The sequence below is a fragment of the Saccopteryx bilineata genome, chromosome X (genome assembly GCF_036850765.1).
Source record: "Saccopteryx bilineata isolate mSacBil1 chromosome X, mSacBil1_pri_phased_curated, whole genome shotgun sequence".
Classification (NCBI taxonomy): Eukaryota; Metazoa; Chordata; class Mammalia; order Chiroptera; family Emballonuridae; genus Saccopteryx; species Saccopteryx bilineata.
The window spans coordinates 133,168,270-133,195,549 of record NC_089502.1 but is presented as its reverse complement, the minus strand read 5'-3'; the positions used below and the strand labels follow the sequence as shown (position 1 = coordinate 133,195,549).

The following is a 27,280-nucleotide window of genomic DNA, read 5'->3' as shown; positions in this document are numbered from 1 at the left end:
CCGAGGGACCAGCCTGTTCTGCATCTCCACCCCTCATGCTCGTCTCCATGTGGCTTCTTCTTTAATTCCATCACTGTAGGACTTCCTTTCAGTCAGATTTCAGGTGGTTTTGAATGATGGTTGTTCTGTAGTTTAGTTGTAACTTTGATGTGGTTGTGGGAGGACGCGATACCGCGTTTACCTATGCCGCCATCTTGACTAAAAGGATCCCAATGACTTCTTCCTTTCACATTCAGTGGACCCTTTCCAACACTGAGCTTCCGTCTTCCTGGTGCAATGTTGTGTGCTGTCAGTCCCTCCCACCTTCCTTTAGCTTCCGTCACATTGTTCACGTGGCTTTCCCCCCACACCGAATAAGCCTCCTCAGTTTCCCTTGAGAACTATGATTCCCAACCCTCTTCATGAATGTTGCTAACCCCAGGGTTCTGACTCTTGCATTGAGTTGCTTACTGGACATCCCCATGTAAATGTATCTCACTGTAAAATAGGCCCCAAAGAAGTGTCAGCGAGGTCACGGAGCACCCTGAGCTCACAGAGGGTACCAGTGGGAGTATTTGTTGGCCTAACCTCTTTGAAAAACTGCTTGGCACTTTGCAGCAAGGCTGGATAGATATGTGCCCTGTGAACCAGCAATTCCACTGTCAAAGTATTGACCCACCAGAAATAAATACATTTTTTTTTTGACAGAGAGAGGGACAGACAGGAAGAGAGAGATGAGAAGCATCAATTCTTCGTGTGGCACCTTAGTTGTTCACTGATTGCTTTCTCATATGTGCCTTGACCGTGGGCCTTCAGCAGACTGAGTGACCCCTTGCTCAAGCCAGCAACCTTGGGTCCAAACTTTGCTCAAACCAGGTGAGCCCGCACTCAAGCTGGCGACCGCGGGGTCTCGAACCTGGGTCCTCCACATCCCAGTCTGACACTCCATCCACTGTGCTACCGCCTGGTCAGGCCATATGTTCTTCAACAAACAAAAATATGCTCTGTATTATTCATAACAGCAGTATTTGTAATTCCAAACTGGAAACACTCGTATGCCCATGAAGAGTAGAATGGATAGCTGCGGTGGATTCACACAGTGGACCACAATTCTGCAATGAAAAGGGTCATATACAACTCCACAATATGCTGCATCTCGCAATGTTGAGTGGAAAGTCGGGTGCTAAAGTGGCCATACCCTATGAATACATTAAACACGTACAAAAACAGGCCAAAGGAATCTATGCCACTAGACATAGGGTCCTGGTCACACTTAGGGTGGGGACTGGCAGGGAGGAAGCCAGAGAGGGTGTCTGGTAACATTCTGTTACTTGATCCAAGTGCTGGTTATTTGGGTGTGTTTTTTGGTGAAAATTCATTGGTGGTGTACACTTACCTGTCCTCCTCTGTATGTCTATTACACTTCAATAAGTGTATGTAGGTTATACATTTTAAAAAAGTTTTTTAAAACACCAAATTCATACCTGACCAGGCAGTGGTGCAGTGGATAGAGCGTTGGACTGGGATACAGAGGACCCAGGTTCAAAACCCCAAGGTCGCTGGCTTGAGCATGAGCTCACCAACTTGAGTGCAGGGTTGCTGGCTTGAGCGTGGGATCATAGACATGACCCCATGGTTGGTGGCTTTGGCCTAATGTTGCTGGCTTGAAGCCCAAGGCTGGCTTGAAGCCCAAGGTCACCGGCTTGAGCCCAATTTCGTTGGCTTGAGCAAGGGGTCACTTGCTCTGCTGTAGCCCCCCCCCCCAGTCAAGGCACATATGAGAAAGCAATCAATGAACAACTAAGGTGCCACAACAAAGAATTGATGCTTCTCATCTCTCTCCCTTCCTGTCTGTCCCTATCTGTCCCTCTCTCTGTCTCTTTCTATCTCTGTCACACACAGAAACCAACCTTATTATTACCTCCTCAGATTGTTCTTTCTATATTTCTTAGCCTACTGAATGGTTCCGCTGTCTACCTATTACCCCAGCTAGAAACCGGGGACACCTCTCTTTCCTCAACCCCACGTTCAGTATCTACTGGGGTCCTTCTTTCCTCTCTACCCCCATTGCCACTTCGCACGTCAGACCCCACCCACTGTCCCCCGGCTTCTCTCCTTGCTCCGTGAGACCATGCCTTAGCCGTCCTCCATGCTGCCGATGGAATACAGTGCAAACTGGGTTCTGTTACTTTCCTGCCAAGCCCCTCTGCCAGGGTCTGAGTTCCTCCTCTGACATTTTTTAGTTGTCTGACTGCATCTGTCCATTTCCTCAGTCATTAAAAAATATTTATTGATTTTAGAGAGAGAGAAAGTGGGGAGGGATGGAGGGAGGGAGGGAGGGAGAGAGAGAGAGAGAGAGAGAGAAAGAGACTTTGATTCCCGAACCCACAACCTTGGCATATCAGGACACTGCTCTAATCAACTGAGCTTGCCAGGACCATTTCCACATTCTTAAAATAGGTGTAATAATGTGTTCTTCAAGGGGACTGCGATCTATCTCCTGCCTACCTTTCCAAATTTATCTTTTACGTTCTGTCCTCCTGTCATTCATCAAATGCACCAGGCGGTGTCTCGCCGCCATGCCTTTGTCCGTAGGATTTCTTGGCCTCAAATGCCCTCCCCTCCCAGCTTTTCTGCCGCTGATCCCCTTTCCTGTGAAGAGGGCTTTTTTCTGTCCCACGTATAGAACTCACCACTTGCTTTAGCCTTGGGTCCCACCTCTTTCTTGTCCACAGGTTTATCTAAGCTCCTGTACAATTATAGAAATCAATATAAAAGATAGCTGATAATGACTTGTCCCAAAGCATTCATTCATTTATTAATATTCATTGAGCATCTGCTATATTCCAGGCCAGCTTTAGGTGCTGGGGAGATAAGCAAACACAATGGGAACACCACCTGCCCTCCTGGAATTTCTCGTCTAATGTGGGAAGTGGGGGAATAGTGCAGGATGGAATGAGCTATAAGACCCTGAGGTAGGTGGATGCTTGGCATGCCATCCAGGGGATGAGATGACAGTGGCGTGGCCTGGGTGCTGGCAGTGGGGGTTATGGGAAGTGGCTGGATTCTGACTGTCTTTGGAAGGTGGTGCCGAAAGGATTTGCCAATAGGTGACACGGATGTAAAGAAAACAAGCTGCCTGAGGCCTGATTGACAGAGGGTAGAGCTGCCGTTTCCTGGGGGAGAAGGTCCCGGGGGAGCAGAGGCCCCCGGCAACGGGGTTGGGGTGTTTCCTCTGAGGGCCAGTGGGACCCCCAAGTGTTGAGGCCGAGTGGGCAGCTCGCTGGAGGCTTCCGGAGCTCAGGGGAAAGTCCAGCGGGGCTGGGTGGCAGCCTGTGCTCCTCACAGCGTGGATGGGACCCGTAGCCTCAGGCCTGCAGCTGCTCCCCAATAATAGTAGGTGAGCAGTTGGAGTCTAGCTGATTTGGGGACTGTTCATCCAGGTGGCACTCAGCTCCACCCCCATCTTTAAGAGAAGCTGGGGACGGCCAAGATGCAGAAAAGCCCTGTCAGGCGAACATCAGCTGTGCCAAGACCGAAGGCAAGGGGAGTGATCCCGGACAGCGTGGCCTTAATAACCAAGCCAGTTTGCTCCAGAGGCCGTGTGTGTCGCTGAAGAGGGTCTAGGAGCTGCAGCTGAGCAAACCTGAGTTCAGATGAAGCTCAGGACCTGGCCGCTTGCCTCTGCCTTACCTGGGTCTAGGAGCGGGCCCTGCAGGGCTGGCTCCACATCCTGCAGCAGACAAAAGCAGAAGGCCAAAGGAAGGGACGGGGAGGTCTGGCCACTGTCTACCTGTGGGGGGAAGAGACCTCTGAGGAAGCCTGGTTTCAGAGCTGCTTCCTGTGTTCCTCAGAGGCTGGGCAGATTGCTGGAGTATTCTCCCTCCCCGCTCCCTCCCCAGAAAGCGTCTGTCTGCGAGCAGCCTGGGGTTCTGAGGCACCAGATCCTTATGGAAATGAGCAGAGAGAGAGGCAACAACAAGCATTTTACAGAAAAAGCTGTCAGCAAGGGAGCAGCAACGTGGCTGCTATTGTCCCCCAAATGATTAATCACCAAAAAAGCTGGCGAACAAAAGCAAAAGTATGTTTGACTACAACATCTTATACCATCAGAAAATACCGTTGTTGGAATGAACAAAAGAAATCAGGCCAGCCCTTAAAGGGAAGAAGTAAAATATTTAGACTGCGTGGTTGTGTATTTTTCTCCTTGCAGGGGCTGTTTCTGAGATCCCTCCATAGGTGACCAGTTTCCAGTGGAGCATCTGAAATGCCTGTCACTAATCAATTTCAGAATCATGCAACATGGGATCTTTCTGCCCTTTTGGCCAAAGGGCCATTCCATGGGGAAACCTTTGTTGCCATAGCAAGAAAATTCAAGGCAAACCTATTTCTCGAAATGTACCTTCCAAGCACAAGAGGACAGGTATGCGCTGGGCGCCCAGAGGAAAGACTATTTTAGTCTCTTTGATTGGGTGTCACTAAATACAGAGCTTTCCTTCCCATGGGAACACATGATGCCGAGGAGAAAAGCATACAGTTATGAATGATAAAACTGTAACCAGCTTCCAATCTACTTGAGAAACAAGAATAAGACATGGGAAAGAAACAGCAGGCTGAAATAATGTCCCTCTCTGTGAAGAAGAAAAAAGGAAATCGCTTCTGCTGTGGAAGTGTTACTATTTTAGGTGACAGACATATTCATGGGTACATCTGTTATCTGTACCTGCTTTGACACAGATGAACCTCAAAAACATATGCTATGTGACAGACAAAAGACCATATGTTTTATGATGCCATTTTAAATGAAATGTCCCGAATAGGCAAATCTATAGAGACAGAAGTGGATCAGTGTTTGGAGGGGGGTGTTAGGAGGGGGAAACGGGGACTGACTGCTTAATGTCTACTGGATTCTTTGTAGGGTGATGAAAGTGTTCTAAAATTAGACTGTGTGCTCCAAAACTCTGTAAATATACTAAGAAAAAACATTGAGCTGCACACTTTAAATGGGTGAATTTAATGATATGTAAATTACATCTCAAGCAAGCTGCTTTAAAAAAAAATGTCCCTTATGGTTGACATACCAGCAACGAGGAGGCTCACCTGTACGATGAAGCTTGGTCATTTTGTGTTTGTTTGTTTGTTTTTATATAATAACCATGACTAAGTAAAGGACTCATATAATTTAATAATATATTTCTAAGGTCCTTGTTGGCACTGAATCTAAAATGTGCAGCCTAAGATAAATAGAAGCCTGCTTCAGTTACAAGACGTAAGTAATGTTTTACTCTGGTTCCCAAATGAACCTGCATGTAATGCATAAGTAAAGTCAATCCATTTACCTTATTTCACTGGAGTACAGAGCCACTGTCACCATGGAATAGAAACAGTGAGGAGTAAATTAGACAAAGAACCTTTATCTTCAAGTTCCCAGTGTGCACTAGACTATCTTTTCCATGTGCTTTGCGCCTTAGTCCTCCATCTGGGTTGTAAACTAATTCAGTGCAGTAATTGTATCTTGTGAGTTTTTTTCCCATCTGCTGGAGCATCTCTGTAGTTCAGGGCAGAGGACTGACCTTTTTCGGCTGACTTCTTCCCTTCCACTCTGTGTGAGGGTGGAGGGCCTTGGTTAGGTAGGTAAGAGAATTTCAGCCTCTCAAGCCTCCCTGCTGGTCCATATGTCATTCCACCTGGACAGATGGGATTCTCTATTTGGAAATTTCTGGAGCTCCCCAGACACGCACAAGGATTGGTAAGCGCTAAAACAGGTAAGAAAGAATGCCGTCCTCTGTGCCTCCTGACAGCATGTTTTTTATTGCAGCTATTCCCCGAGTGAGCAGGTCTAATTTTAAAATGGGGCGGTGAACTTTTATAGGGTTTCTTTGCATTTGGGGTTCACAGAGCAGGGTGTGAAAAATAACGAAATACTGCATGTCAAGCTCGTACACAGTATTGCCCATAGCAGGTACTGGGGGATGGGCTCTTGAATGAGCAGGCAAACGAATGAATGTATGAATGAATGAATTCAGTGCCAGTCACAAAGAGAAATCTCAAGGTGAGCCCTGTGGATAGCTGAGAACCAGAGGCACTGGGATCTAAGCCTTGAAAGGCTGTTCAGTTTTCCTGCTGAGGAAAGTACAGAAAGGGAAGGAAAAACAACAAGACCACAAAAGCATCTTAAAGTATTGCGTTCCTAGGACGAGTTGCTGACTCCTAATTGCAAGGGGGGGGGGGGGGGAATAGACAATCAGTCTGAATGATCTCTACTTCGAAATATATTTGGGTTTGCAAAATGACGTTGGGATTATATCTTTACAAGTCTTTCCAAATACTGAGAAATGTGACTTAAATAACGGAAGCCATGAGATTGGGGAATCATGTAAGGACTCCATCGGTAAAATATGAGAGGGTGAGAGAATGATTTAAACGAGGAATTCCGAGCCTGCCTGTGTGAGTTTTGTCATGTCTGTCTACCAGCTGTTTCACAGGCTGGGAAGGCCTCTTCCTCTTTGCCCTCCTTATTTATTTTCTGTTACACACATAAATAATCAATGGCCACAAAAAAGATAGTTTGTTCAGAATGAACCTCAAAAGAAATTCTGAGCTGATGGCTCCTTGAGAGTTGAGAGAGGTACGAAAGAATATTATTCCAAAGATTGGAAATTTTAAAGTTTAACTGGATTACATTTTGGAGATTTGCCTTTAATGTCCCCTATGTAAGCATATCACTCCTGCTGGGGCCATATTTAGTCATTTAAAAATAATCGAGTGTATTGAGTCTTTGGGGGTTTCTGTCAGTTGGATTATTCTTTCTATTAGAGCCCAGTGGTACTTGGCATGTTCTGTTAATCCATATTTAAACCGGAGTGACCTCACATCCTGATTCGTCTGGGACGGTCCTGGTTCACACCTGTTGTCCCAGCAGAGTTATTATTAGCACCCTCTTCTACTCTCAATAGCGTCCTGGTTTAGAAGATTAAGCTCTACACTCTAACTTTGACTCCTAAAAAATTTTAAGAACGTGCCATACTTTCCTACTAATTGTTGCAATTTATAGCTATTTTATACAATTTCTGAGACCCTTCTGTCTGACCCATTTGAAGCATCTTTTGAACTTCAGAAGGCTCCTCACAACCAGAAAGCCAGTGGTGAGACAAAGAAAACCGTATCCACACAAAGACAACTGCTGTATATTAATAAGTCATATTAATTAATTAACATGCCTTGCTAATTAAGACTATTTCAGTCATTCAGGTTGCATTTCTGTTAATCAGCTACATTATTAAGTCAGTTGTATTGAGTATTCAGTGAATGCTAACGGTGGGCCAGCACATACCTTCATAGCCAAAGAGAAGTAAAACCAAGAAGCCTTCTATCTTGCGTGGCATCCTCCCCTCGTCCTTGGCCGCAGCTCTACCTTATCCAAGTGCACAGCTTCCCCAGGGGCAGGAGCTTAACGTGAGCACCAGCCTCATTAAGCACCTTATGCCATTTAGTTCTTAGGGCTTTGGCTGAGCCCTACTAAGTTAACCCACATAGTTACCTGCCTTGACAAGGAAGTCTTAGGGAGGAATCTAATGTCAATTGAGGTCAGTTTAGCAAAGGAAAAGATAGCTTTTCATCTACCTTTAAATGTAAGGGAAGCAGTGGAGGGAAATGGAAACTAGAATCAGAAGACCCAGGTCTTAATTCTTTCTGTGCCATCATCTTCTAGTGGGTGACCTTGAGCAATTTTCTGCCCAAAAGCACTAACATTCTTGAGGTCTGTGAAAATGACATGGATCCCCCGCTTAGAAAGCAACTTGGCATCATGTTCACACCTATTCATTCGGGAAAATACTAAATTTGGAAGGGGGAACAGTTACACACAAAGGTGTACATTGCTGTGCTATTTATAAAACATTGGAAAGAATCTACATGGCCAAGGTTAGGGGGTTCAGTGCACCAGGCAGGGTCAAGAGCAGATTCCCAAACCAGACTGGGTGCAAATCCCAGTTAACCACTTATTATGTGACCTTGGGCAGGTTACTTAAGGTCTCTGTGTTTTAACTCTCTGATCTGTAAAATAATGCCTGCTTTACAGAGCTAGTTTGAGACTTAAATGGGAAATTATATATATATATATATATATATATATATATATATTTCACAACTGTGTGAGTCATTACAGAGCTCTACACTTTAAATGGTAAAAAAAATAAAGTTAAAAGTAAATGAAGCAGTCTGACCAGGTGATGGCACAGCGGATAGAGAGTTGGACTGGCACGCGGAGGACCCAGGTTCAAGACTCTGAGGTTGCCAGCTTGAGCGCGGGCTCATCTGGTTTGAGCAAAGCTCATCAGCTTGAGCCCAAGGTCACTGGCTTGAGCAAGGGGTTACTCACTCTGCTGACCCCCCCCCCCCAGTCAAGGCACGTACGAGAAAGCAATGAACAACTAAGGTGCACAAACAAAGAACTAATGCTTCTCTTCTCTCTCCCTTCCTGTCTGTTTGTCCCTATCTGTTCGTCTCTCTGTCTCTGTCACACATACACAAAAAGTAAATGAAGCAATTGTGATAACAGGGAAAATCATGTGTCATATTCTCGAGTTAGAAATGGATGCAAATTTACACAATCAACAAAACTGGAAAAATGCAGAGCAAAAGACTGCATTTTCCCTTCGCTTTTTCGTTCTCGGCTACACTATCCCACCTCAGCCCACAGAGTCCCAACACTCTTCCTTCATTCTTCTTGTCAAAGAAGAAACAGACAATATTGAAAAGATAATGAAAACCCCTCAAATTTAAACTAATAAAGAGGAACAAAAAGGAACTAGAGAAACGTTATTCCATCCATGTTTATTGGCTGTCTACAAGCCTGACATTTATTCTGTACTGTATATTAACAGACGAAGGTCTATTCAACAAACTATTGTTGTATTAAAATGAAAAGGACTGTTTTGTTATTTTTTACAAGAAAAGGGCTATTTTCTACTCTCTATTTTATTTTTAAATTTTTTATTTATTGATTTCAGAGAGAGAGAAACATCAATTTGTTGTTCCACTTATTCATACACCTATCGGTGGATTTCTCCTGTATGTGCCCTGACCCGGGATCCGGCCACAACCTTGTAGTATCAGGGTGACGCTCTGACCAACTGAGCTGAATCGCCAAGGCCTGTTCTATATTTTGAAGTTTAATGAAAAATTAAACCTTTAATAATAAGAATAAGTAGTAATACTCTAATAATTGAACAGCCGTCAAAGAGCTGTGATAGTGCTGTATTTTATTTGGAGGCTTCGGGGGACCAGCCTATCCCGGCTTGCGGGGAAAGGGCTGCACTGGATGGTCTGGCTGCCTCCCAGCGCCCGTTTCCCCAGGGCGCCCCCCACCCACCGTGCCTCTGGTGGGTGGACAGGTGGGGGTAAGGCCCAGAAGGGGCGGTGGCTGCCGGGATGGGAGGAACTGGTATCTGTCATTAGGCTCCTGATATAAAAGAATTCTAAGTAATAAAGTCAAAATTTTTTGAAGAAAGCGAAGCACTTTGTTTTTGCTCTCAACCTTTTCACCCGGACGTGGCTCAAAAGATGTTGAAAATGAAATTGTCTCGTGGTTCCACTGGGGCTCGAACCCAGGACCTTCTGCGTGTAAAGCAGACGTGATAACCACTACACTATGGAACCCCCGCGTGGGGAAGTGATCACGTTTGCTTAGTCATAGCTTCACATCAGAAGGTGCGTCCCGCTGAAACCCCGCCCTTCCGTCGTAGCTCCACCTCCCGTGGCCCCGCCCCGCTCCTGAGATTCAGTGTTCGTGGCCAGGCCTGGCTCCCGCGCTTGCAAGGCGCGCTCCCTGTCAGTGCGCGCCAGGTTTCCCGTCGCCGAGAGCGCCCCCGGGCTAGTCACCTGTCCCCAAACTTTCCCTCAGCGGGGCGGTGGCCCGTGTCTGGGGCACAGCCCGTTTTAGCACCTGTCCCCAGTCCCCGCGGGCACGCGCAGGCGCTCCTGGCGGCGTGGAGGGAGCGCGGCCGGAGCCGAGACCGGGCGGCGCGCGGGGCACGGCGGGCCCTGTCCGGGCGCTTCTGCGCCGGGGCTGCAGAGCGCCGCCGGGAGCGGGCCCTGGGCCCGCAGCGTGGGCTCCCGGCTCCCCGGCCGTGCCCGCGGCCTCCTCCCGGAGGGCTGAGCGGCGCGGGGCTGCTGTGTGCTCCGGCTGCGGGGTGGGCTGGGCCGGCGGGAGGAGCGGGGCGGACACATGTTCCAGAACTCAGTGCAGAGGGAAAGGGAAGGGTGCCTTTTGTTAGGAAGTTCCTAAGAATTCCGAAACGTTGACCTCCGAGCACTGAACCCACCAGGAACCTGGCGCCGTGCTTCCCGGGACTGGGGTCCCGATGCGCTGCTGGTTCTTCCGCGGTTAGCGCTGTCGGTGCCATTCGCTCCGCGCCACACCCCCGCCACACCCACCGTGTCTCTGCAGGGGTCTCGGTCACCATCCTAGGACGCTTGCCGTCCTCAAGCTTGGAAACCACTTGAAACCTTTGCAGGAGTGGGTAGGGGGCATCTTTATTTACTTTATTTATTGATTGATTCTAGAGAGAGGAAGGGAAAGAGAGAGAGGAACATGGATCTGTTGCTCCATTTCACCCGTGCATCCATTGGTCGACTCCTGCGCGCGCCAGAACCGGGATCGAACCCACAACCCCTCCCCCCACGTCACAGGATGGTGCCCCAACCAACTGGGCCGTCCAGCCAGGGCTGAGGGGCAGCGGTTGGGCGGAGGGGGCATCTGGAAGCGCCGGATGGGACATGGCTGAGGGCTGCAGCTGCCCTTTTCCTGGCCTCTTCCTCTGAAACTAGCGGAGTGATGGAGAAATGATACTGATTATAAGAAAGCAACCCCTTCAGCAAGCTCCTGTCTTCCTGAGAAGGCCCTTGAAAGAAGGAAGTGGAAGGTACACTAATCTGGGGGTCATGGTTTGGATTCTAGTCCTCTCTTCGCTACTCAATAGCTGTGTCTTCTTGAACTAGCCAGTTCACCACCCAAGACTCAGCGTCCCCCTTTATGAAATGCATGGATTGGTTAAGACACCGCCACTTTCCCCTCTGGGTCTAGATGTGATCCCAACTTTCCAGGTGGAAAAATGGAGGTAGTGATCGGCCATGTGGGTTTGTGCACAGAAATAGAGGTAGGCCTGCAGCTAGTACTTGGGTTTTCTAGCACCGGATTCCTGTGCCCTAGTTAGCTCCCTGTAATACTCATCGTAGGGCCCCTTCCAGAACGCCTTTTTGTTGCTACGTTTTGAGAGGACTCCTGAGACTTGGTGCTTAGGTGGAGACCGTGAGGTGGCTGTGAGTGCACAGCCACGAGCTGGCGGATGACTGCATGAAAGCGCTGTTTCGTGCTGGTCAATGATCCATAATGACTCCGATGCTCAGTAATAAATATATCCCACCTGTTTCCAAACTCCTGTAAATTCAAAACAAGGCTGCCGAGACTTGGGCCTAAAATTCTACTCACCAGCTGTGTTTTGGGTTTGTGTGTCTAGGAAATGCTCTGCTCTCCCTCCAGCTTGCTGTCTGTCCTCGCTGTAAGGCTGGGTTCGCCAACTGCAAGCTTGGGTCAAGTCCCACGCGTACACTCCATGTAGAAAAGAAGCTAGTGCCCCTCTGATGCGTGCAACACGGGGTTCTGCCTTTAGTGAGAAACTGGTCTTGCTTGTCTCCATTTTGACAAAGAGGAAGACTTTTGTTCCTCCCTCACCCACCCTCAAGGTGCACTCACAGTCTCCCTAATGAGTGAAGTGCAATATGGTTTACAAAGCACCTTCACATACATTCCTATGAGGTCACCGTAGTAAATATTACTATCCATTTTCGGCCGTAGAAGCAGAAGCCAAAGATATTGATGCCTTGCCTGAGACCATTCTGTTGGTAAGTGGAAGGGCTGGGCTTATATTCAGTCTTCTGAAGCCTGAGTGATTTTGGGAGGTCCATGTCCGTAAACGCTACATGTTTTTCACATAAGAGTGCCATGTTCTCGGCCCTGGCCGGTTGGCTCAGAGGTAGAGCGTCGGCCTGGCGTGCGGAAGTCCCAGGTTCGATTCCCGGCCAGGACACACAGGAGAAGCGCCCATCTGTTTCTCCACCCCTCCCCCTCTCCTTCCTCTCTGTCTCTCTCTTCCCCTCCTGCAGCCGAGGCTGCATTGGAGCAAAGATGGCCTGGGCTCTGGGGATGGCTCCATGGCCTCTGCCTCAGGCGCTAGAGTGGCTCTGGTCTCGACAGAGCGATGCCCCGGATGAGCAGAGCATCACCCCCTGGTGGGTGTGCCGGGTGGATCCCGGTCGGGTGCATGTGGGAGTCTAACTCCCCATTTCCAGCTTCAGAAAAATACAAAAAAAGAAAAAAAAAAGAGTGCCATAGCCTCTTGTAATATTTTGTATGTGTGCCAGTGAGCAAACGGATACTTTTTCTTTTTTATATTTAGTAATTTTTAACTGAAATCCTCAAAAGCAAGAATAAGAACCTACAGAAACAACTGTTGATGGCGTTCACCATGAAACCAGCAGTTTTGGATAGTGCCTCAGATGGCCACAGCTTTGCCCGGCGCCTCAGTCTGTTCAATGGGATTTGTGAGGCCTGTCGCCCCCAGGTATGCCCATAAGCATCTCACCACCTTGAAGACAAATACATAAATTAGTAAATAAAGACTAGAAGTCACTTCAAAGTCTTTGAGTCCTCTAACTTCTCATATGTTCAGTGTGGCCGCCCTAGGGCTAGGCTTCACTGATGGACAGTGACTCCACCAAAGAGCCCACGGTCCCAAACACTGAGCTGATTAAGGACGCTCACTTGACGGGGTTTCACTTAGAAACAACTGTACCATGTCTTTCAATGAGTACTCAAGTATTTACCAAGTAGAGTGGGTAGTTACCTTACTATGATAGAGCTCACCTTACTTTCCCCCTTTTGTGGCTCATCATGTTCAAAACATTTACAAGTCTGTAGGGATGGACAATTGTTGCTTTTTGCCTACCTACCTTTCATAGTTGCTTAAATGCTTCCGTCTTCTTACCCTACTCAAGTTCTGTGGTCATTTTATCACTCATTTACCTTTTTGTTGATTGTGGCAAGAGCACAAGCTGCTAAATTCAACTCTCTCCCTACCCCACTCCTCTAGGTACTCCCAGGAAGAATATACATACATTCAGGGCCTATGAGTTTCACATAAAATTCTTTTTATTTTTATTTTTTCTTCTTTTCCAAGTGAAAGAAGGGAAGATAGAGAGACAGACTCCTGCATGTGCCCCAAATGGGATCCACCTGGAACCTTATCTGGGGCTGATGCTCTGCCCATCTGGGGCCATGATCGCAAATGAGCTATTTTTAGCACCTGAGGTGTAGGCTCCACAGAGCCATCCTCAGCCCCTGGGGCTGATGTGCTCACACCGATCTAGCACTGGCTGTGGGAGGAGGAGAGAGAGGGAAGGGAGGGGTAGAGAAGCAGATGGTCACTTCTGTATGCCCTGACCGGGAATCAAACCCAGGACTTCCATGTGCCAGGCAGACGCTCTACCATTGAGCCAACTGGCTAGGGCTCATATTAAATTCTTGACTGCTTACTTCATGTGAGTCCTTGATGTGGCCCAGAATCAGGTCCATTTCCCATGTCCATTCATTGTCCACCTTTCCTAAAGGACAGTTTCTTTTTTTTTTTTTTTTTTTGTATTTTTCTGAAGCTGGAAACCGGGAGAGACAGTCAGATAGACTCCCGCATGCGCCCGACCGGGATCCACCCGGCACGCCCACCAGGGGCAATGCTATGCCCCTCTGGGGCGTCGCTCTGGCACGACCAGAGCCACTCTAGTGCCTGGGGCAGAGGCCAAGGAGCCATCCCCAGCGTCCGGGCCATCTTTGCTCCAATGGAGCCTTGGCTGCGGGAGGGGAAGAGAGAGACAGAGAGGAAGGAGGGGGGGAGGTGGAGAAGCAAATGGGCGCTTCTCCTATGTGCCCTGGCCGGGAATCGAACCCGCGTCCCCCGCACGCCAGGCCGACGCTCTACCGCTGAGCCAACCGGCCAGGGCCAAGGACAGTTTCTTAACTTCTTGAACTTCCTAGGTGTACCTCCTTTCCCAGCCTCACAGTTGATGAGCTTGCTTCCTATTTCGGTGAAAAAATGGAAGCAATCAGAAGAGAGCTTCCACATGTACCCCCCACATCTGCCCACCTACCTACATCTGTACCCTCATAGATCTAGGCCTGGATTCTTCCTCTAGATCAGGGCTTCTCCACCACAACCCTTTTGACATTTGGGACTGAGGAATTCTGGGTAGTGGGGAACTGACCTGTGTTTCCCAGTATCCCTGGCCTCTACTCCACTGGATCCTACAGCATCTTCTCCCCCCCCCATCGTGAGAACCGAAAATATCCCCTGGGGGGATAAAGTCTTCAGGGCTATTGACAGTATCTGCAGATACTTTGGTCGCCATGATTGGGGGCGGGGTTGGGTTGCTACTGGCAACCAGAGCGTAGAGACCAGGTGAGACCTCCTTTATTGCACAGCACTGTCCCCACCACAAGGCATTACTTTGTCAACAGTGCCGCGGTTGGAAAACCCTGCCCAGGCCAATGGTCTGCATTCCTGTGGAAAGCCTGCAGGAGTCGGAGGCGACTCCATGGCTTGTAACACACATACCATGTGACAGTGTCTGTAACCGGCCCGCCAGCTGCCGAGGGACTGCACGGCTCCCACCCCTGAGTACAGTTTATCATCACACGTCTTCAGTGTTTCTAGAAGCACAGTTTTGGGTAGTATGGGAGTTTTAGAAAGCAATATGTGATAGGGCCCCATCTGAAGAGTTTTGAAGAACATTAATTAACCCAAAGGACTAATTTGTTCCAAGAAGCTAATGGATGATACTGGTTTTATGTAGTTTTCCTAACTTAGAATGTTATTGGATTTTAATTAAATCCTGTTCCCTCTGTCTTAGGGAAGAGACTCAGAAGTGGGAAGGCGGAGGGAAGGGCATGTGGACACCTGGCGCATAGTAAAGAGGGCTTCATGTGGTACTCCTCCCCCTGCCAGCTGTCCGTATTCTCCCAGACCCCCACAACACATTCAGAGAACTTACATTTGATAGAGATAGCCACTCAAGAGAGAAAGAGATCGGCTTCAAATACTTTGTCGCCCCCTCCCTTACTTAATAACTCTTGAGACGCCTCTAGTTTTTGAAGTCACTCTTCTGGGACTATGTAACTGAGCACAGAACAATATGGCTACTCCCCACTTCTACAGAACACCACTTAAAAGAAAATGTCTGATAGCAGCATCTAGCCAATGGCAATGAGGGACAGAAAGGAAATTGGCCCCTCCCTCTGCTTCCCTAACACTTAATGTCCTCTTCAGGCTTACAAGTGGATTCAACTGTGCACACAATGGGACTTGCCTCTGGGCTCGATGAGAAGATTTCAAGAGTGGTGCATGTGTTAAAACAAGAATTGTACAGTGTATTTTTATTAGCGATTGTAAGTATTTGTGATTCTTGGGGTACGATTAGGGTATAGTCTGAAGGCTATATGTAATAATGAAACCAAGACTAATTAGCAGGTTAACTCAGAGGCTGTCTGTAGGCTGCAGCTCTCCTCTGCTAAGTCTTGTTAAAATGAAGTGTAGTCCATTGTGCAGAGGAGCAGGCTGTCATAACAACTGTGAAGATTATTTCAGTATTAGCCGTAAGCTTCCAGTGTCTGACTCTGGGTCCAACGTTTATACTAAGACCTAGATGCACAGCTATTCTTAAAGGAGTTCTCCTGGACCTATCTAGAAAAAACAAAACACTTTCAGCTGGCTGGGTTTTCTTCTTTTGGAAAGGAAATGTGAATGATTTTACACAATTGCAAGTTGTAGATTTTACTGCTGTTCTTTTCTTTTGGAGAGGTGTTTTAGGTATGAATTTATATTGCACTTGACTGTAGGTTTGATTCAATAGTCACACTAGAACAGTTTGGAAAGTTCCCCTCTAGGTATGTAATCTTTACGTTAAATTCTTCTTTGTTTCACATAACAGTATCAGAAGGAAGCTGTGCTTGCAAGTGACAGAGGATTCAGCCCAAAGCGAGTTAGCAAAACCAGTCTCAAATGAATCTGACTTGCAAGTTCCAAAGGTAAAGTTTCACCCAGAGACTGACGCTGGACGGCTGCAGCTCCGTTGCCCTGCCTTGGTCTCGGTCTGCCCTTCTCCATGTATCAATCGCACCCCCCAAGCCTGGCTCTCATCATGGTGACAGCCGTGTTCAGAGCACCATATTTGGGGAGAAGAGTGAGTTTGTGTCTCAGTGCTCTCTCCAGCAGTCCCGAGATTCACTTGTATTTATTGCCTGCCTTTGGCTACATGTTCACCAGAACTCTCCCATTTGCCGGCAGAGCAGTGCTTACTGCCTCAGGCCTGAGTTGGGTGCCCATCCCTGGACAGTCACTGTTGCTTCGGAAGTGGGCTCATGCTCATTGGCTTAAGCCAGTTGGGGCCCACACTTAGAGCTGGGGCATAGTGGAGTCCTTCTCATGCAAACCACAGGGTTGAGAATAGGGAGAGGGTTGATTTCAAAAAGGAAATTGGGGATACTATTGCAAGAAAATAAGGGGAGTATTTGCTAGTCACCTGGTTAGGGACAAGAAGACTGGGAAAATAATAAAACTAATAGCTAACATTTATTCAATAACTGTGAGGCCAGGCACTCAAACTGTTTTACAAGTGTATTGGTTAGCAAATGTGTTTGGCTGCATTTAATATGTTAAATGAAATAACAGGATTTCACCTGACCAGGCCATAGTGCAGTGGATAGAGCATCAGCCTGGGAAGCCGAGGACCCAGGTTCGAAACCCTGAGTCTCCAGCTTGAGTGTGGGTTCATCTGATTTGAGCACAGGCACTGGCTTGAGCGTGGGATCATAGACATGACCCCATGGTTGCTGGGTTGAGTCCAAAAGTCTCTAGCTTGAAGCCCAAGGTCACTGGCTCGAGCAAGGGGTCATTGGCCTGTCTGGAACCCCCCACCCAGTCTAGGCACATATGAGAAAGCAATCAATGAACAACTAAGGTGCCGCAATGAAGAATTGATGCTTCTCATCTCTCTCCTTTCCTGTCTGTCCCTCTCTCTCTCTTTAAGAAAAAGAATAAAAGGAATGGCAGAGACTTAACACAGAGGTTTGGTTTTTATCTCATGTGATATGAAGTCAGGAAAGAAGCAGCTTCACATTGTCATTCATGTCTCAGGCTCCTCCCATCATTCTGCAACATCATTCTTGGCTGGAGGCTCCCTTCCTAATATGTTCAAGAGGCTGCTCTTGGCCCTGGCCAGTTGGCTCAGCAGTAGAGCATTGGCCAGCATTTAGAAGTCCTGGGTTTGATTCCTGGCCAGGGCACACAGGAGAAGCGCCCATCTGCTTCTCCATCCCTCCCCCTTCTCCTTCCTCTCTATCTCTCTCTTCCTCTCCCGCAGCCAAGGTTCCATTGGAGCAAAGTTAGCCCAGGCGCTGAGGACGGCTCCATGGCCTCCACCTCAGGCGCTAGAATGGCTCCAGCCACAACGGAGCAATGCCCCAGATGGGAAGAGCATCGCCCCCTAGTGGACATGCCGGGTGGATCCCAGTTGGGCACATGCAGGAGTCTGTCTGACTGCCTCCCTGCTTCTAACTTCAGAAAAATACAAAAAAAAAAAAAAAAAAAGGAGAGCTGCTCTTACTCCAGGCATTGTGTCCTGGTTCCAGGAAGGATGGGGGAAGGGCAAAGAGGAAAGGGCTCATGCCAGCTGAGTCTGGTCTTTTTTATTATCAGGAAAATCGTTTTTCTAGGAGCCTCAGCCAGTAGATTTCTGCTTATATCTCTGTCTGTGCCACATCACTAGCCCAGGCCTAACTGCAAGGGAACTGAGCAAATCAAGTTCTGTTGGCTGAACCACTGCCACCTACAGCAAAATTAGGGTTTTATTGGTAAGAAAGAAAGGGAGAATTAGCCATTGGTTAGGCAACTATCAGTGGCTGCCACAGTGTTTATTAACTCATTTATTTCTTCTTTCAACCCAGTGCGGTAGGTGCTATTACTGTCCTAGCTTTCTAAGAAACAGGTACAGACAGGTGATGTAATTTTCCCAAGGTCATCCATTGCTGCAGAGCGATGGAGCTAGAGTATGACCTCAGACAGGTGATTCCAGATGCACATTGTGTTCTGCTCCCAGACCCATCCCGACCCACAGGCCAGACCACGGTTCTTCTCTAGGATGTCACATTCACTTGGAAAGTGTAGGCCTCTCCTAGAAATGATAGTTAATATTTTGCTTAGTGCTTTATAGTTTATGAAGAATTTTCCACATAGATTATTCCATTTATATATTATCCTCATTTCTTAAATAAGAAAACTGAGGCTTCAGAGAAGATATGTAATTTGCCCAAGTTCCCTAGGTTGTTAATGGCAGAGCTGACATTTCCTTGAAATGTCAAGACTTACTCCTGGTCCCCTATCCTTTTTTTTTTTTTTTTTTTTAATTTTATTTATTCATTTTAGAGAGGAGAGACAGGGGGAGAGAGAGAGAGGAGAGAGAGATGGGGGGAGGAGCTGGAAGCATCAACTCCCATATGTGCCTTGACCAGGCAAGCCCAGGGTTTCGAACCGGCGACCTCAGCATTTCCAGGTCGAGGCTTTATCCACTGCGCCACCACAGGTCAGGCCTGGTCCCCTATCCTAATCCTGCTTCTCTTCCATGCACAGAAGACTTCATATTTAATTTTTTTAAATGACAATATTTTGCTTTAGTCGCTATATTAACTTTGAAATTTTCTCAGGAAAAGCAATCAGAGAAATCCTGGATCTCTCACCAACTCATTTTCAGTGCCCTTTACCCATAGCCACACCCCCACCAGGAACATTGCAGATCAGCAGTAATTGGGTTCAGTAGTAAGAAATAGGCCTATTAAGGGAGGATATTTTTATCTCACACACTGTAAACTCCAGAGCATCATTCATATGAAAGAGTTCATTACAAATAGCTCTTATTTACCTGTTTAAGTAAAACAGTCATTAAACATATAGAAATTCCCTGGCCTTAGTTGTATCAAGTTAATTTGTATTACATTTCCTAGTAAATACAGTACTCTGTAAATCAGACTTGTCACTAAGAAAGAATGACAATCCGCCTCACTGGGATAGGTTAGTGAAGTTTTATTACATTACTGATAGCCTCACTTTGCTTATAATTGTTATTTCTCCCAATCTTTCCAAATATTTGAAATCTTTAGCTTATGACCTTGTTTTATTTATATATCACAACATTCATGTGTTCTGGTAATACTACTGAATTAACCAAATAAATCACAAGAACATTATAGAATATGGTGTGACTTTTAAAGTCATCAAAGGGCCCTGGCCAGTTGGCTCAGTGGATAGAGCATTGGCCCTGCGTGCAGACGTCCCGGGTTCAACCCTCAGTCAGGGCACACATGAGAACCGACCATCTGCTTCTCTTCCCTTCCCTCTCCCCCCTCCTCCCACAGCCAGTGGCTCAATTGGTTTGAGTGGGCCCCAGGCACTGAGGATAGCTCGGTTAATTCTAGCATTGGCCCCAGACAGGGGTTGCCCAGTGGATCCTGGTCAGGATGCATGGAGTCTGTCTCTCTATTGATGCTCCTGTTACTTAAAAGTGTCGCCCTGGCCGGTTGGCTCAGTGGTAGAGTGTCGGCCTGGTGTGCAGGAGTCCCGGGTTCGATTCCCGGCCAGGGCACACAGGAGAAGCACCCATCTGCTTCTCCACTCTTCCCCTCTCCTTCCTCTCTGTCTCTCTCTTCCCCTTCTGCAGCCAAGGCTCCATTGGAGCAAAGTTGGCCCAGGTGCTGAGGATGGCTCCATGGCCTCTGCCTCAGGTGCTAGAATGGCTCTGGCTACAACAGAGCAACGCCCCAGATGGGCAGAGTATGCCCCCTGGTGGGCATGCTGGGTGGATCTCTGTCAGGCGCATGCGGGAGTCTGTCTTCCTGCTTCCTGGTTTCCAACTTCAAAAAAATACAAAAAAAAAAAAAAAGTGTCATGAAAGGGTAGATTGATGCCTGACCTGTGGTGGCACAGTAGATAAATCATTGACCTGGAAAGCTGGTCGCCAGTTTGAAACCCCGGATTTGCCTAGTCAAGGCACATATGAGAAGCAGCTACAAATTGATGCTTCCTGCTCCTCCCCACCCTACCTTTCTCTCTCTCTTCCCTCTAAGATCACTAAATAATTTTTTAAAAGTCATGACAGGGTAGGTTGAAAAGGAAAAAGAGATTTAAACAAAAATCTCACTGTGTTGTAGAACAGTGCCACTCAAAGTATACTTCACCATCACTTGAGAGCTTAATAGAAACACAGACCTACTGAATCCGATCCTCTAAGGGGCTAGGCCCAAGAATCTGTGTTCTAACAAGATTGCCAGGTGATTTAACACATTCAAGTTTGAGAAGCACTGTTTTAGAGAGTTTTATGGAAATGAGAATCAGAGCGTGGACTCTTTGGAACACTGGTGAAAATACTAAGTTCAGCTTTAGTAAAGTAAGGCCTATATAAGCCCTGGATTCCGCTTTGAAAGTCTCCGGATCATGGACTCCATTTATCTACTCCACATCACTGAGTCTTAACTCAAATGTAAACCTGACTCCACCCCCTGTCAACACCTTCACCTAACGAATCTGTGTTCATCTTGCAGATGTCAGTTCAAAGTTTACTTCCTCAGAGAAGCCTTTTTGCTTGACCCCGACTCACTCTCACAATACACATACTTCTTTGCAATTTTACATTTATTTTTATAATTATTTTTATAATTATTGTGTTATTCACCTTATGTTGGCAGGTGATGATATCATAATTGCCCCTGACATCAGGGGTTGCCATGGCAACCTATTGAAGAGCCAGGTATAATCATCTGTCTTTGGCAGACTCCAGCTGAAGCTGAGTCCTCCCCCTCGAGTAACACCTTTGAGGGTGAGAATGGACTGAGTCCTGACCCTGCAGTCCAGGCTGAAAGACTCCCCAACCAGCCCAGTGAGTATATAGGGGTATGGAACCAATAAACTCGGAAGGGTAAGAACTCTTAAGGGAGAAGATGAATCGAATGAAATCTGGGTAGTCGTGGAAACATATGTTTGAAAGTTAACCTTAGGCCCTGGCTCTCTGGCTCAGTGGTAGAGTGTCAGCCCAGCGTGTGGAAGTCCCAGGTTTGATTCCTGGCAGGGCACACAGGAGAAGCTACCATCTGCTTATCCACTCCCCCCTTTTCCCTTCCCCCTCCTCCCCTCATACAGCCATGGCTCGATTGACTGATTGGTTCTAGTCAGTGTCCCCCATGCCAGGTTGATTCCATGGTCTCCTTCAGGTACTAAAGATAGCTTGGTTGCCAAGCAACGGAACAACACCCCAGATGAGGAGAACATTGCTATGGTAGGGGCCTTACTTGGTGGATCCCAGTGGGGGTGCATGCAGGAGTCTGTCTCTCTGCCTCCCCTCCTCTCAATAAGAGAAAAAAAAAGGAAAGTTAATCTTCTTCCTCTGTTTAATTATTTAGCCAAATCTTGTGGGCTTTATGTTTTGTGTATGAAGTTTATTGTACTTTTTTTTTTTTTTGTATTTCTCTGAAGTTAGAAGCGGGGAGGCAGTCAGACAGACTCCCACATGCGCCCAACTGGGATCCACCCAGCATGCCCACCAGGGGGCGATGCTATGCTGCAACCAGAGCCATTTTAGCGCTTGAGGCAGAGGCCATGGAGCCATCCTCAGCACCCAGGCCAATTTTGCTCCAATGGAGCCTTGGGTGGGCATGCTGGGCGGATCCCGGTCGGGCGCATGTAGGAGTCTGTCTGACTGCCTCCCCACTTCTAACTTCGGAGAAATACAAAAAAAAAAAGTACAATAAACTTCATACACAAAACATAAAGCCCACAAGATTTGGCTAAATAATTAAACAGAGGAAGAAGATTAACTTTCCTTTTTTTTCTCTTATTGAGAGGAGGGGAGGCAGAGAGATAGACTCCTGCATGCACTCCCACTGGGATCCACCAAGTAAGGCCCCTACCATAGCAATGTTCTCCTCATCTGGGGTGTTGGGAGGGGGAGAGATAGAGAGAAAGGAGATGGGGAAGGGTGGAGAAGCAGATGGGCACTTCTCCTATGTGCCCTGGCTGGGAATCAAACCCAGGAGTTCCACACGCCGGGATGATGCTCTACCACTGAGCCAACCAGCCAGGGCCTGTACTTTTTAATATATATTATATCAGAGCTATCTTCATAGGGTGGAATTGGGTAACTTTGATGTAATGGAAAGAGTACTGGCCAGCCAGCCATAAGACTGTTATGCTGGGGAGCCACCTAACCTCTCCTATAAAATGGAGGGCCTTTCTGAACAAGTCCAAAGGACCAGGGCACCTTGCCACATCATTGGCTTACCTGTTACTGAGCTCCGGGCCAAGAACTTTGAGGGGCCTTGCAAGGGGACTTCACCGTCTGTGCCTAGATCCGTTTCCCCAGTTTCCAGTGCTTTAACACGAGAGGGGGTTGCATAAATGCATATTTTGTGTTTTCCTTTTGTCTCGGGATGGCAGATTATAGCCCCCACAAAAGGAAAATCAGAGAGAATTATCATTGTTCTGACATTGACTCATGCTAGATGTCAAACTGAGATTCTGCAGAACAGAAGCACATGCAAGCTAAAGGGACAGATTGTGGCAATATTTAAAAATATCACAACTTTCTAAATAAGAAGCAGCTCTGATAAGCAGATTTGGAATTCACACAGAACACCCATAACTCTGAAAATCTGAATTATCCATTGCCAGGGTAAATTACTTCTATGCAGTAATTATAGATGAAGGTATGCTGGTCTATAGGATGGTACCTGTCTCCCTTGGTATATAGACATCCGTCTCTCCTGGGCCTCTCTTCCTTTCCACACTGCTCCTCTTTTAGTCTCCTTTGTTTGCACCTTAATGCAACAAAGTCTCTGTTCCCCAGGGTTCTGCTCTTGCCCTTATTATTCTATGAGCTCTCCCTGGCTATTTTATCTTCTCTAATCACCTGTTATTGGTACCCTGATGACCTCCTTAATCACAATCTGCAGACCCGATTTCTTTCCTGGGCCCTAAACGCTGGCTTCTGCTAGGTATAGAACATTTCAGCTCGTTCTTTTTCTCCCCCGTAAACACACCTGTTCCTCTTTGTGTCCTACTCCTGTGCCTATTAATACTCTCCTGCGCTGAATGGCATCACCTACCAGACTGTAAATTACAAAAGAGCAGGGACCACTGAAACATTGTACCTCTAGCACCCAGCTTAGTGCCTGGCACAAGCACACACCCAGTAAATAGTGTTACTAAATGATGAATCCATGTATTATTCCAAACTAGAAACCTCGGAATCATTCTCGATACCTCTGTCTCTTTTGTTCACTGTACCCAGTCTGGGACCGGGGGCACTCTGTACCTAAAAGGCTTTTGCATTAGCCCCTCCTCTCCATCCCCACTGCCAGGGCTTTGGTTCAGACTTTATCAATCTCCTGGATTGTGGCAGGAGCACCCTCACTGGTCTTAGGCTGGCTTTTCCCAGTTCCTCACCGTCTGGCCCTCAGGGTGACATTCCCAAAGTTCCAATCTAGTCACATCCCCCTCAGGCTCTTCTTCACTCAGCCAGTGTGCAATCAATCTGGCAGCCTCGCACTGCATCCACGGAGTGTTGCAACATTTGGAGAAAATGAGAAGTACACTATTACATTGATTCTCAGATGCACATTTTTTCCACATTTTAGCACCTCTGAAGTTGGAATGTGGCTTAAAATCAATGGAATGTCATAGTTTGCTGGGTGGCTTTTTACTTTTTTATTGGTAGATAAAATAATGATGCATCTTATAATCAATGACATCTTAAATTTTCAGAAATATACTCCCACTCACATTTAAAAATATGGAGATTTTGCCATGGCCCAGTACCTCAGTTACACAAAGGTTGTGGGTTCGAACCCTGTCAAGGCACATACAGGAACAGATCAATGTTTCTGTTTGTCTCTGCCCTCCCCCCCTCTAAAATCAATCAATAAATTTAAAAATAAAAATAGCCTGACCAGGTGATGGTGCAGTGGATAGAGAACATCAGACTGGGATGTGGAGGACCCAGGTTTGAAACCCCGAGGTCGCCAGCTTGAGCACGGGCTCATCTGGTTTGAGCAAGGCTCACCAGCTTGAGCCCAAGGTCTCTGGCTCGAGCAGGGGGTCACTCACTCTGCTGTAGCCTCCAGTCAAGGCACATATGAAAAAGCAATCAGTGAACAACTAAGGTGCTGCAATGAAGAATTGATGCTTCTCATCTCCGTCCCTTCCTGTCTGTCTGTTCCTATCTGTCCCCTCTCTCTGTCTCTGTTGCAAAAAAAAAAAACATAAAAATAAAAAGTAGGGAGATTTTACAGAAAAATATGTTCAGCTTCTCTTGAAACATTGCATCATGCAACACAGGGCCAGAATTTCTGAATGGCAGCCTAAGAGGGAGCTATCAGTAAGTAGCGGAGCAGCTGCCTCATTTAGATAGAAGCTCTCTAGAATGCCCCATCGTTTCCACCCACGCTACTTGATTCATTTGTACTATCTGCCCCAGCTCATAAAAGCTTTTGAAATTGCAATCCCCAACTGACGGGTTAAACTCTGAATTCTTTGTTATGATTCACAAGAACAATCACAGCTGGTACCAACGTACCTCTCGGGTTCACGTCCCGTCTTCCGCTCCCTCCACCCTCTATCCCCCAGTCTCAGGAAACATGACTCAAATATAACGTGCTCCCATGTTCCCTGAAATGCCTTCCTCACCTTTTAATCGTCTAGGAACCATTGCCCAGCTTGCTCTGACCGAGCTGGTATAGTTCTGGACTCGAATATATGAGTCTGAGGCATATCTCCAGCCCACAGCTCCTGCTTTGTAATTATTTGTGGACAGGCCCAGGTCCCTCGTTACGCTGCACACCTGGCAGGGAACTGAACCAGAGTTCTTTTCTCTTTGCATTCCTGCCGTGTAGCTGGAACATGCTCAGTAGGTGTCTGCTGAGTCGAGCTGTGCTTTCTGACCGGGAGCTCTGTTCATTGAGTTTTGCCCATGGTTAGGGAGCTAAAAGTAAAGTCAGAGAGAAGGGTGAGTGTTTTCCTTAGGGTTCGTAGTTTACTTCAGAAAACACTGCTTCTGGCTGTGGTTTAGGAAGGGCCCCTGGCAGTCAAAATCAGGCCATGGGGACTTTAATATCTGCAGACCCTAAGGCACCAAATCAGAGCCAGCTCTGTGAAGCTTGTTGAAGTATTGACTTAAGTTAGTGTATAGTAAGCTGACTTGCTGTGCAGTTCTGTGGACTGGGACACACGGCCAGATGAGTGTAAGCAGCACCGTAATTGGGGTAAAGAACACGCCGTCCAACCTCGCTCTGCTCGCCCTTTAGCCGCACCCTCCCCCACCCATCAGCCCTGCAAGCACGCAGCCGCCCCATCACTAGGTTTTGTCCTTTGGAAAACCTCCTATAAATAGACACAACCTTTAGGCCTGCTGTTTTTTTACTCAGCACAATGCCTTTGAGATTCCTCCAGGTTGTGTGGATTGTATCCAGAGTTCGTTCCTTTTCATTGCTAAGTAGCATTTCATTGTATGGCTGTCCCACCAGCTGTGGCTCTGTTCACCCACTGAAGGACATTTGGACTGTGTTCGGTGTTTGGCCATATGAACCTGTATATGTTTTGCAGGAATTAAGTTTTCATTTTTCTAGAGTAAATACTCACAAGTTGGATCGCTGTGTCATATGGTGTGTCTTCAATTTTATAAGAAACTACCCAGCTACTTTTCAGAGTGACTGTATCATTTTGTATTTCCACTAGCACACTATGGGAGTTCTGGTTGCTCTATATCTTTGCCAGCACTGGGTGTTATTGGTATTTCTGGAAACCATTCTCATAGGAGTACAGTATTGCCGTATTGTGGTTTGAATTTAAACTCTGCTCCCTCCAATCCAGTCTGGGGAAACGGGAGGGGAGAGAACGGTCAACTCACCACCGGTTTGGCTGGATCTTCTCAGTCTACCTTCTGCTGTTTACTCTTCAGAGTCCTTGTGTTTCTTATTTGTTGCTGTGAACCTAGAAACTGAGAACATGGAGTTATGTGTCACAGATTCTGTGGGTCAGGGATCGGGCCTGGCTCCCAGGGGCCCTCCGCTTCCGGTCTCTCACAGGCTGCTCAGTTCTGGTGTGGGCTGCGCCGCAGTCACCTAAGGCCTGCCTGAGAAAGAAGCTGCTTTGAAGCTCAGGTGGTTGTTGGCAGGATTCAGTTCCTTAGAGTCTGTTTGATTAAGGGTGTTCCTTGCTGGCTTTTGGCCAGAGACTTCCTCCTGTCCTGTGCCATGTGGGCCTCTGCACCATGACAATTTCACCAAAAGCACGCAGGTGTTGAAGGCAATAGTGTTAGCAGGACAGTCCCAATCTTTTATGACCTAGTCACATAAGTGACATCCCAACACCTTTGCCATGTTATGTTGATTAGATCAGGTGACTAGGGCCAGTACACACCGAAGGGGCAGGGATTACACAAGGGCATGAAGCAGGGACCACTGGGGCCACCTTGGAGCCTACCTGTGGCAGTCCTCAGATAGCTGCTCTGCGGATTCTGACCAGCTTTTATAGCTTCGTTCTATGGAAGAGACACGGTAAAGTGGGGACAGTGTCCTTATTCCATATTACCTGGACTGGACCTCTCTGGGATTTGATTTATTTTGATTTATGAACATTCAGGGTTAATAGAAAAAGTGTTTTGTTTTTTTTCTTTTTTTTTAAACTCAAGCTATCCAGGACCAAGCTTAGAGTTAAGCAGAGGTCAAAATTTAAATTCGATACCTACTACTAATCTTATTTATTTAATCACATCATGCAAAACTCAACTTTTATGCTCAAGATGGAGCCTTTTTGAAGCTAAACTTACAGACTTCAACCTGACACCTAGGAGTGACTGGTAACCCACCTTTGATTTCTTTGAATGACTTTCTAATTGCTTGCCGAATATGGCCTCCTTTCTCTCCTACTCAATGTGGTGTTTCAATACCCACAGCTTATCCCTGAACACACACATGATTCTTTCTCTTTATTTAAATATAATATTACTTGCTATTCCTCCCCTCTTTCCAAAAAGGAACAATTTCCTTAAATTAAAGTTCTTCAGATGTTCTTGATTGTGAACCTCTCACAGTAAAAACTTTCTGAGAATGGACCCCTAATGCAGGTATATTTAGTTATTTCCAATACTGCTGAAC

At 47.0% G+C, this 27,280-nt stretch overlaps 2 protein-coding genes and 1 non-coding gene across 3 annotated transcripts in view; 1 reads left to right on the top strand and 2 right to left on the bottom strand.

The window, feature by feature from the left end:
- The window catches only part of RS1 (retinoschisin 1), a 31,852-nt gene extending 24,441 nt beyond the window's left edge, over positions 1 to 7,411 (bottom strand). The window contains exon 1 of the mRNA XM_066249432.1: positions 7,313 to 7,411. Within this exon, the coding sequence (XP_066105529.1) occupies positions 7,313 to 7,364 (52 nt within the window). The 5' untranslated portion in view covers positions 7,365 to 7,411. The remainder of the gene's footprint in view (positions 1 to 7,312) is intronic.
- A 2,155-nt stretch (positions 7,412 to 9,566) lies between these two features.
- On the bottom strand, positions 9,567 to 9,639 carry TRNAV-UAC (transfer RNA valine (anticodon UAC)). Its single transcript has one exon. It is a non-coding gene; the product is annotated as a tRNA-Val (tRNA).
- Positions 9,640 to 10,721: 1,082 nt separating this feature from the next.
- Positions 10,722 to 27,280, top strand: part of PPEF1 (protein phosphatase with EF-hand domain 1) — a 128,903-nt gene continuing 112,344 nt past the window's right edge. Inside the window, exons 1-7 of the mRNA XM_066250124.1 lie at positions 10,722 to 10,904; positions 11,499 to 11,650; positions 11,837 to 11,883; positions 12,438 to 12,602; positions 15,357 to 15,475; positions 16,018 to 16,114; positions 20,822 to 21,012. The gene's annotated coding sequence lies outside the window, so the exon portion shown is untranslated. The remainder of the gene's footprint in view (positions 10,905 to 11,498; positions 11,651 to 11,836; positions 11,884 to 12,437; positions 12,603 to 15,356; positions 15,476 to 16,017; positions 16,115 to 20,821; positions 21,013 to 27,280) is intronic.